Source organism: Nicotiana tabacum, chromosome 7 (genome assembly GCF_000715075.1).
Source record: "Nicotiana tabacum cultivar K326 chromosome 7, ASM71507v2, whole genome shotgun sequence".
Taxonomy (NCBI): domain Eukaryota; kingdom Viridiplantae; phylum Streptophyta; class Magnoliopsida; order Solanales; family Solanaceae; genus Nicotiana; species Nicotiana tabacum.
In genome coordinates this window covers 60547112-60558374 of record NC_134086.1, presented here as the reverse complement: position 1 = coordinate 60558374, position 11263 = coordinate 60547112, and the positions used below count along the sequence as shown (strand labels likewise).

Sequence of the window (11263 nt, the reverse complement as noted above, 5' to 3'; positions counted from 1 at the left end):
AGTTATATGAAGTAGTTTTTTTTTGCTAGAGGCGAAGTAATATTTAAATAACTATAAAAAATAACAAAAGTTCCTAACATGATTGCGTATGATCATTAACCGAATTAAGTATGATAACATGATAAAAAGAGATAAATTTTATTTTTAATGTAAATTCGAATTTTAGAACTTTATCAATAAATTCAAAATTATCTTTTAATTCAAATTCCGTATATATATATATATATATATATATATATATATATTCTGTATAATGATTATCTTTATATTATATTATATTATATTATATTTGTATTTAACTAAAATAGTCAAATATAGAATAAAGTTACCATATACTATTGATATTTATTAGCTTGTCACTTGGCTTAACCATAATGTCAATTATATATGATAATTTTCTTGCTTTAATATATATATAGATATAGATATTAGATTATTTTTACCTAAAGAATAGGTAATTGGTGATTCCAAAAATTTACCTTAAATCAATAAACTAAGTAATCAGCGCCGAATATATGATTTTCTTTTCAAGAAAAATGAAAAGGAAATAATAATAATACAAACCAAAATTAAGAAGGGGTAATATAGTCATTACGTAACAAAGGAGCTCACCGTCATTAAAAATTGGACAGGGGGTTTTTCAGTAAATTTAATACCTGATCGATTTACAAAACGAGAAGCCCAAACCGAGTCGAATAGAAAGGGTTTGGAGAAAGAGAGATAAGGAGGAGAGAAAAGGCTCGTTTTAAGTTTTTCGTTTTATAGTTTTAAGAACTTTTAACAAAAATTCAAAATCTCAAAAAATTAAATACAAAAACAGTCCTCTTCGCGCGCAGTTGTTAAGCCTCACTGGAGCCAGCCATGGTGGCTCAGGTAGTAGAGACCACCGTCGCTGCCGCCGACGATAGCGGAGGAATTGGAGGAATTAGAGGTTCTCCTATCGCCGTTGATGAATCTCAGGAGGAGCAGTTAGAGAAAACGAAGACGCTGATTTGCGCTCTCAATTTCCTCTCACGCAATCTCCCAATACCTCCTGACGTCTTCGATGCCGTCTCTTCAATTTACCACGGCGGCGCTGATGATATAGATGTCGGTGACGATGATGCCTCTGCCGCTGCTGACGTGGACAGCCGCGACAGTGTGTCTATGCGAGTGAGTAGTTAGAAATTCTTATTGAGATTAATATCTCTCTCTCTTTGAATATTTCGCATTATAGTAATTGTGCTAGAATACTCAATACTGTTACATTTCGCTATACTTTTATGTGATAGGTGTTGATACATATAGGCACTGAGTATATGATCTTCTCAGCTTTAGAGGGAAAAAAAGCAATACTAGGGCTTGATACGTTATTTGCTTTTCATTACATACATATGTGCATTAGAACCGCACATACTTATGTTATACACACATATATACATATAATGTATATGTATTCTATACTTTTAGATGTACTACATATAGGCACAATGCACTATATGTTTAGATGCAGATCCTAAAGGCAGTGATGGAGCTAGGAATTTCAGCAAGGGGATTCAAAAAATGCGAACTTGCAATCTAAAACAAATTTTGAACTACCTTTGCCACTACATGATAACTTCCTTTATGTCAAGGGGATTCAAAAGTTATTATATAGACGAAAAATGTTTGTTTTTGCCCTATTTACACATTATAATTTTCTAACAAAGGGGATTAAATTGAATCCTCTTCATTGGTTGTGGCTCCGCCACTGCCTACATAGTATACTTTTCTCAAGGTTATAAAGAAGTTAAAACAAGACTAGGGCTTAATACATTATTTGCTGTTCAATTTACCTTTCTTGTCTTCTTATTAAAGTTAATCCTTTTCCTCAAGATTTTTCGCTCTTGTAAATACTCTATGTTGCTGTTGTTGTTTTAGTAGAGGTTTCAGTAGAGGTCATTTGGGTAAAAGTTAACAAATTGGGTTGTGAAGTATATCAGTATGCAGTTTGTGTTGATTGGTATGTGGTTTTTGTATGTTTAAGCATGAAGAAATAGGTATCTTTTTTTAAGAGAAACTTTTTTCCTAGAGGATGAGTTCTTAAATTTTGTGTAATTTGAAGTTGTTGATGAAGCATATCTGAGTAGTCAAGCTATCATTTGTTTATTTGCTTAATTTGAGATCTGAACCATGATTGAGTTGGACCAAGAAAGAAGTCATTTTCAAATATTATGCCTCTTACTTTAGTCTTTAATGCTACCAATATGTTTTTCCTTATATGCAGAATGGTTCAGGTATGGGAAGTTACGGAGACCTGATGGCAGATTTTGAGGATTCGTTGTTGAGGCAACGGTCAAGTTGTACATCAGGTTCTGGTTTGACAAAGTTAAAGGAAGATCGTTTTCAAAGCCATATCCAGCATCGCCTAACTGAACTTGAAGGTAAGTGTAGCTCAGAAATAATAGATATCCGTGGAATCGTTTGACATGGTTCTGCATATATTTAGAGCTGTTTTAAACATGATGTGGAGATTTTTACATAGCGTCATTAGTTTTTTTTTGCGTTGATATGTTTTTAGAATGGTTTTTGCCTTTCACTTTTGAGGCTATAGAATTTGAGGTGCTACATCCTCTTGCTAGTGACATAATTAGGTTTATTGAAATGCTTAGTAGGCATCCTCCTTAGCAGATAAGTGGTTCGACGAATTTGATTTTGTCATAGTATTCATCAGAGTGAATCTATTTAGATTATGAGAAAAAGGCCTATATTGGCCAATTCATTAGTTCTTAGAAATGCTCTCTTTGAACATGCCCAACCGTGCAGCTCCTAATACCAAAGCCGCATTATCTTCATCATTATCTTTTATCTTTTTCTTTTTGGGAGAGAACAGCATGCATCGTTATCTTTTCTGTTTGACAATGGATAATCAAGTTTGAGCATAACCTGTTGACGCATGTTATGCGTGTGCTGGGGCTTAATGTAGGTTTTGGTTGTTGCGAGTCTAGCTGTTTGCTAAATTTTGGCTTTCAATGTAACTATCATCGCTCTTTGTTCTTACTATATCATTGCACCTCTCTACTGGTTTTGTCAAGTTATAAGTAACCCCCACCCCAGCCCAACCCAAAGTGTTCTGTTAGCACAGAACTTGGATAATAAGATTATCTTGTTGATATACTTATATTCAGCAATGCTGTGTGCCCTTTATGCCAGCCCTTCTTATACATGTGGCAAATAGCTTATACTTTCATCTATTACCAGACTTGCCAACCAACAGAGGCGAGGACTTGCAATCGAAGTGCTTGCTGGAGCTTTATGAACTAAAGGTAAAGGAACATGTGGCATGGTGTTGTTTAATAAGACATATGACCGCTATTCATGATCTGTCCATTGCAAAGGTTTATAAGGGTTTTCTTTTTTGATATACATTTTCGTCTAAGTTGTATTCAACCACGCCAGTTATCTTGCAAATCAATTGTAAGATATCCACCCCGCTTTAAGGTACGGTGAAATAAACAGTAGTATTTCTGACCTTTCTGTGTTACATTTTTAAAAAAGCATAAAGGTATGCTTCTAACTATGACTTACTGGAACTATGTCGTCAGTGAAACAATAGTATTACAATTTTCTGTAGTACATCCCTTATCTTATGTAGCATGGGTACGGATCCGAGTGTTATACTCTGCATGACCTATGAGTACAATATGAAGATACAGAAATTTTGATTATGGGATATGATGCACCAATTTGGGGGCAAGATTATGTCCACATTTTTTATATATTTCATCATGTTCTACAATCTTATGAATTTTTCCAGAAGCATTGATGTCTATTCAAAATCAAAGTAAGAAGCAAATATACACATGCTACTCAAACCTATCAATATAATGATAAAAAGTTTCTGAAACATTAAATACAATAGGAATTTATCAATATTGAGCTTAAGCAAGAAAGTTTGTTATTATGATAATAATGATCCCAAATCTTCCTTTTATAATTGCCTTTTGGCCCATAATTATCCAATAGACTCAAAATTTGGGATATCCTAAAATAAGAATAACTTGTCAGTTGTCGCCCAGAAAACAATATAACTTTGTTCTTTTGATACAGAAGTGGTTACTTTGTTCTTTTGATACAGAAGTGGTTCCCAGTTCAGAATTTAGTTCAAGTGCTTCATTGCCCTAATCCCCATTAGTACCTGCCATACTCCCAAGCATCTGTAGCTCAGCAAATTATGAAACTAATCCATCTCCATTATGCTTAACCTGGGAGGAATTCTTTGTTTTCTGCATCATATGCGCTAGTGGACAGACTAGCCACCTATTTGAGCTTCTATTTTTTGGCTGTAGAAGTGGTGTAGGTGGTTGGCAATGGTTTTACTTCTCATTGTTATTTCTACTTTGCAGTTAGCAGATTTACAATGCAAAGTTCGGTCTGAACTGAGTTCTGAATACTGGCTTCGCCTGCATTGCGCTAATCCTGACAAGCAATTGTTTGACTGGGGGATGACGCGATTGCGACGCCCTTTATATGGTATAGGAGATGCCTTTGCTGTGGAATCTGATGATCCTTTGAGGAAGAAGCGTGATGCGCAGGTAAAGTGATATATGCCTTGGAGCCTGTCAATTGTTCCATATATGTGATAGCGACAGTTGTCAGACTCAAGTTAATGTTTTTAAGCACAAAGGGTGTAGATGCTTTCTTTTTTCCTCTCAATTTCAAAGATGGGGGTTTGATCTTGATATAGGAAAGTACAGATAGTCTTAGTCATATCTGCTATCTATTGATAAGGCTGAGAAGAGAGCTACGCTGAGAATTTGGAATTTTAAGAATCCGTCCACTGTCTTTAATTCTTGTGACTCCATGATAGGAAGCTTTTATATACTAATTTTACAGAATTTGATGTCAGAAGCCTGTTGGTAACAACAATAATTTTTTTGCAGAGGTTGTCAAGATTAGAAGAAGAGGAGAGAAACCGTGTGGAAACTACAAAAAGAAAGTTCTTTGCGGATGTACTCAACGCAGCACGTGAACTCCAATTACAAGTACAGGCTGTTCAGAAACGGCGGAAACAAAGGAACGATGGTGTTCAGGCATGATATTGTTTACTTTCTCCTATTTTTTCTACTGTCTATTCATTTATTCAACTCCATGTGCATAATTGAAAATGCCATGAACCAAAATTGAGTTGTGACCTAGAGAGCGGATGCAGTCTTCAGCTGTTATACTCTTAGAATGTGGCGGATTTTATCTTGGCTAAATGAAGCAATCTCTGTTTCATAGGCTTGGCATGGAAGGCAAAGGCAACGGGCTACTCGTGCTGAGAAACTGAGGTTACAAGCTCTGAAAGCTGATGATCAAGAAGCTTACATGAAGATGGTGGAAGAAAGCAAGAATGAAAGATTAACAATGCTTCTAGGGAAAACAAATGAGCTCCTTGGTCGTCTGGGAGCTGCTGTTCAACGGCAAAAAGATGCTGACCATGATGGTATTGAACCTATGGAAGGCTCAGATGCTGAAATGGCCCCTTCTAAGACTGGAACTCCTGGGCAGTCGCTTCCTGAGGAAGAAAAGGATGTTCTTGATAATGAGCCCACCCGTGATGTAAAGACTAGTGACTTACTTGAAGGTCAGAGAAAGTACAATTCAGCTGTACATTCAATCCAGGAGAAGGTAAAGGGACATGCCTCTTCTCTGTTATCTTTTACTTTAAATATTCCAGGGAGTCTTGTTGGAAGTTGTTCCTAAGTTTCAGGTATTGAATGCATGGTTGGTAGCAAAAATTGAACCTTCCAGAGGTTTTCTAGATTTAGAATCTCATCCTTTCTTCTAGTTCTTTGGTCAATGTGTTTGAGTTTCATATTGGTTGTGATTGAGTGTCTTCTCATTTCATAGCAGGGTTACCATATTCAGAAACTATTGCTGTTGATTATTTCAGATGATCTCGTCAGCGTTTTGTTACTCATGACTGCTGTTTCGTTATTACATAAGAAAATCTATCTTTAATCTAATCATGAAATTTAATTAAGTGCAAGTATTTAGATTCTGATCAGTTGTATTCTATAACGTGAATATATGGTTAAACTGATTCGCTCCTTAAGTTTCTGTTCTTACTTTGTTTTATGGAAATATTAGACCTAGCATGTTGCCAAATTATCTGAATTGAATGACTATTCGGATATGTTGTGAGACTCTTTTTAAGCTCCACTACTTTATGTTGTGGAACTGAGCGAACTAAACCATAGAATGTCTTACCTCTTTTTAGTTATGCACTTTGTGTTGGTGTCATCGTCCTGTTTTGCCTCCAGACCAGCTTCACCATTCAGGTTTTATGATATATTTTCTTTTAAGTCTTAAGAAGCCAAGAATCTGTACTAATTTTATACCACATCCAATCTTGATTTCTATTATCCAGTCCCAAAATATCATGTTACGTCCATTATTTATTTGTTTCTAATCTCAGCCGAATGGCTTCAAGCTGATGTACAAGGATCTTACCGTTTATGACTAACTCCATGACGATTGCAATATAGCTGTTTTCCCTTTTACAACTGAAATCTTATTAGTATTTCCATCCCTTGTTTTGTGTTAGTGCTTTTGCAAATCTAATGCAGTATTCATATTTGTAGGTTACGGAGCAACCAGCTATGCTTCAGGGTGGAGAATTAAGACCATACCAGCTGGAGGGGCTCCAGTGGATGTTGTCTTTGTTTAATAACAATTTAAATGGAATTTTAGCGGATGAAATGGGACTCGGCAAAACTATCCAGACAATTTCTTTAATTGCTTATCTTATTGAAAACAAGGGTGTAACTGGTCCCTACTTGATTGTGGCTCCAAAAGCTGTACTACCTAATTGGATTACTGAATTCTCTACATGGGCTCCCAGGTATGCACGGGTCTCTCTCTCCCTCTCTCTCAGCAGACATGGATTTTGTCTGTTTAAAGGTGCACTGTGCATCACATTTCATGGGATTTTTTCGCTTGCAGCATTGATGCTGTTCTTTATGATGGTCGTCTGGAAGAAAGGAAGGCACTGAGGGAGGAGTTAACAGGAGAGGGGAGGTTCAGTGTGCTGATCACGCATTATGATCTTATTATGAGAGACAAAGCATTTCTGAAAAAAATTCATTGGCACTATCTGATTATTGATGAAGGGCACCGATTGAAAAATCACGAATGTGCTCTTGCACGGACTCTCGTGTCAGGGTATGTGAAATGTAGTTTTTTGTTAAGTTGCTAATGTATAAGAATGTTAACCAAAAAGGGGTAGGAATAAGAGCTTATGACAATCTTCTTATTTATGAGTTATGGATTTGCTCCTCTCAGTTAAATTTTAGCACTCACCTTTGCTGATAAAGGTATAATCTGATGCACTGGCACGCAATCGAATGAGTAATGAGTTTTATCTTAACAAAACTATTATGGGGATATGCCAAAAATTGGGAAGTCATTTCTTGGCAGTTCAATTTTCAAGGATAAAAGTTCAGATATGCGAAGCGTTCCTCTAATAAGGTACGTAATATTTGCAGCTATCGGATTCGTCGGAGACTTCTGTTGACTGGTACCCCGATCCAAAACAGCTTACAGGAGTTGTGGTCTCTTCTCAATTTTCTTCTTCCAAACATCTTTAATTCAGTGGAGAATTTCGAGGAGTGGTTTAATGCCCCCTTTGCTGATAAGTGCGACGTCTCTCTAACTGACGAAGAGGAGTTATTGGTTATTCGCCGGTTGCACCATGTACGTCTTGGTTCATGATTCGCTGATATACACTTCTTTCCTGCCTATCTAGAATTTATTGCACCGTATCAAATGCACTTTATGCTTTCTTGATCTAATGCTTTTGACTACTTTTAGGTAATAAGGCCATTTATATTGAGGAGGAAGAAAGATGAAGTGGAGAAATTTCTTCCTGGGAAAACACAAGTTGTTCTTAAATGTGATATGTCTGCTTGGCAGAAAGTATACTACCAGCAGGTCACGGATGTCGGGAGGGTTGGATTGGATTCTGGTGAGTAGTAGCTGACGTCCAGAAAGAATTGCGTTTAATCCATTCCTTTTAGACATGGTTGAACTTAAAGATTGTATTTTATTTTATTTTATTTTTATTTTTTTTGCGTTGGGTGGGGCGGATATGAATTCCTGGAGAGGGGAAGGGAAAACAACTGTTCTTTGAATACTCTCTCTCTCTCTCCCTCTCTTCCTCTATTTCTCTTGGGCCCCTACAGATCCATTGCTCTGAAATCAACATCCTTAATGATGCCTTATACAGCTCCTGTGCTCTGTTTTTTTTCTTCCCGTTTTTTGTTTCCCTGATAGAACTTTTTGCAAAAGCAGCAATCTATAGGTTCTGATAATTTATCATTAATGGCTAGAATCTAAAAACATTGGTAGGATATTGCTTTAGTAAAATTATTGCTGAGGCTATAATTAATCTGTAGCCAAATAGAATAAATTTGCTGACAATGTGACTTCGCAGGAACTGGGAAGTCTAAGAGCCTACAGAATCTCACCATGCAGCTAAGGAAATGTTGTAATCACCCATATCTATTTGTGGGTGATACTTCTTCGTATTATCGTAAGGAGGAGATAGTCAGAGCATCTGGAAAATTTGAGCTTCTTGATCGTTTACTACCCAAACTCCGCAGAGCAGGGCACAGGGTACTCCTCTTCTCACAAATGACCCGCCTCATGGACATTCTTGAGGTCTATCTGCAGCTTCATGACTTTAAGTATCTTAGACTTGATGGCTCAACCAAAACAGAGGAAAGAGGGACTTTGCTAAAGCAATTTAATGCTCCTGACTCACCTTACTTTATGTTTCTTTTGAGTACTCGTGCCGGAGGACTCGGTCTGAATTTGCAAACAGCAGATACTGTGATAATATTTGACAGTGACTGGAACCCTCAAATGGACCAGCAAGCAGAAGATAGGGCACATCGGATTGGGCAAAAGAAAGAAGTTAGGGTTTTTGTGTTAATCAGTGTAGGATCAATTGAAGAGGTCATATTGGAACGTGCAAAACAGAAGATGGGCATTGATGCTAAGGTCATCCAGGCTGGATTGTTCAATACAACATCTACAGGTTTGTCTTGTACACAGATCTAGTTTTGGAGAACCCTCCACACCCCAAGCCCCTGCCTTCTTTACTTTTCTTATGGGGAAGAAGCAAATCAGGTTGAATTATAAGAAGAAATTGCATTATCTTTTCTGTAGAAGTATGGAGACTAGATTCTGAAAATTCTACTAATACTTTAGTTTACTTGCAATAATTGTGCTTTTACCAAGAATCGCCTGTGTACTGTCAACACGTTAGTCTCAGGAATGCTGACTGAAGCTTTTATTCATGGTCTTGCTTCTTGATCCTCTTCATAATCCATTCCGACTGACTGTCTTTGTTCTTCATGCAGCTCAAGAGAGGAGGGAGATGTTGGAAGAGATCATGCGTAAAGGTACAAGCACCCTTGGAACAGATGTGCCAAGCGAAAGAGAGATTAATCGTCTTGCAGCCCGCTCTGATGAGGAGTTTTGGCTGTTTGAGAAAATGGATGAGGAGAGAAGGCAAAAAGAACGTTACAGATCTCGTCTCATGGAAGATCACGAGGTGCCGGATTGGGCGTATGCTACACCTGAGGCTAAGGAAAGGGGAAAAGGGTTTCTATATGAAAGTGCTAATCTTACTGGAAAGCGGCGTAGAAAAGAAGTGATTTATGCCGATACTTTAAGTGACTTACAGTGGATGAAGGCTGTGGAAAATGGAGATGATTTCTTTAAGCAGTCAGGTAAAGGTAGGAACAGGGACCATCACTCAGTCTCAAATGGTGAATTGCCGAGTGACAAAGCTGAAGTGGAGAAGAAAGAACAGGACTTGAAGACTGAAACTGCGTCTGTGGGCGAGGCAACAAGTGAAGATACCTTTGGAATAACTCCTGAAAGGTTCAAATCCGAGAGTGGTAGTTCCATGAGAAACGATTATCACGACTTGATTGGTGGCAGTTTGGACGGATTATCGTGGAAGGCACACAAGAGGAAGAGATCAAGCTTAGTATCTTGAGATTGCTCCTTTAAAAATTAGGAATTATTTTCGCCAGTGAAGCCATTGTGGGACGTAGGGGACACCCTGAAAGACAGCAGAATTGGCTACAGGCATTTCAGAGCTAACTATGGGTTAAGTTGTCCGGTGTCTTACATGTAAATTAGCAGCTCATAGTTCTTAGCTTATTATTTACTATTAGTTGATTGTGCAGTAGTGAGAAAATTGGAGATCAACTGGTGTACCATTATCGTTTTTGCCACAATTCCCTATTATTCTTGTTTGGAGTTCTGCTGGATCGAGTTTCAGCGACTTGGCAGCGATGTACAGTATATTTTCAAGTTGATGTTACGATCTAGTTTACATTTTTGAAGGACCATAGTCCCTTTATTTACTGTTGAGTTTTAACCGATCCCGTGCGTGGCATTGTAGTGCCTACCAATTGAATACAGCAAGGAACATGAGATGGTCGTAATATGATCTTTTGATTGGTCCTGGGGCAAAAACTCAGGCCTTCAATAACACTTGTAGAACTTCAGTTGAGAATGCGGATCCACCTCACTTTCATGGTTTCACCAATTTAATTCAGGGGGAAGCTGGGATTGCTTCCAACACAATTTTTTTCTGGGGCCAAAATGGCCTCCTGGCCATTTAAACTTGCATCCAATTGCCAACCTGGTAAATAAACTTACAATTTTCCATTTGAACACCTTAACTTGACGGAATGAATGTTACTAAACCACTTGGACCATTGATTGTGCTTATGTGGCAGTAACATGAGTAATGTGGACAAAATTGTGCCAATCACGCAAAAAAAACGCGTAAGTACAATATTTGATTTAAAAAAAAAACAAAAGAAAAATTAAAAATTAAAAAATGAAAAAGAAAAGGGAAACAACATTTTTCATCTCCTCAAAACTTCATTTTCTTTTTCCTATTATCTCCAAACACTTAGCGCTCTCTTTCGTAACTTACCCTAATTTCCCAAACTGCTCACCTCTCATCTCATTTTCTTTTCACCATTAACCCCTCCCCAGTTATCTCCCATCAGTCCACTCCATTTTTTATCCAGCTTTTTCTTCATTATCTTTCAAATATTTCTCATCTCGTTTTCTCATTCTTTCTCAAATATAGTGAGTAGTTTGAGTAAAGAAATGCTATGTCTTTTGAACTTAAGCGAGGACAGAGAGCAATTGGGAGTTTTCCGGCCAGATTCGATATGAAGATGTGTGATTTTACTTATCTCTTATGATTTGGGACTTTTTAAAAAGA

At 37.4% G+C, this 11263-nt stretch overlaps 1 protein-coding gene across 1 annotated transcript; it reads left to right on the top strand.

Annotated features, from left to right (window-relative positions):
- Positions 1–696: 696 nt before the first annotated feature.
- LOC107761173 (putative ATP-dependent DNA helicase CHR12) lies at positions 697–10364 on the top strand. The gene is made up of 12 exons (XM_016579356.2): positions 697–1152; positions 2246–2402; positions 3220–3284; positions 4365–4553; positions 4902–5051; positions 5242–5631; positions 6588–6847; positions 6949–7167; positions 7491–7698; positions 7816–7969; positions 8438–9043; positions 9369–10364. The coding sequence occupies exons 1-12, from the start codon at positions 862–864 to the stop codon at positions 10010–10012; spliced, it is 3333 nt and encodes a 1110-aa protein (XP_016434842.2). The 5' UTR covers positions 697–861; the 3' UTR covers positions 10013–10364.
- The last annotated feature ends 899 nt before the right edge of the window (positions 10365–11263 follow it).

Bases quoted from the DNA above. Each gene is read 5' to 3' on its own strand.
- LOC107761173 (XM_016579356.2), top strand. From the start codon at position 862: ATGGTGGCTCAGGTAGTAGAGACCACCGTCGCTGCCGCCGACGATAGC. The intron at 2,403-3,219 runs GTAAGTGTAGCT...ATCTATTACCAG, and splicing joins TCGCCTAACTGAACTTGAAG to ACTTGCCAACCAACAGAGGC. The intron at 3,285-4,364 runs GTAAAGGAACAT...TCTACTTTGCAG, and splicing joins TGGAGCTTTATGAACTAAAG to TTAGCAGATTTACAATGCAA.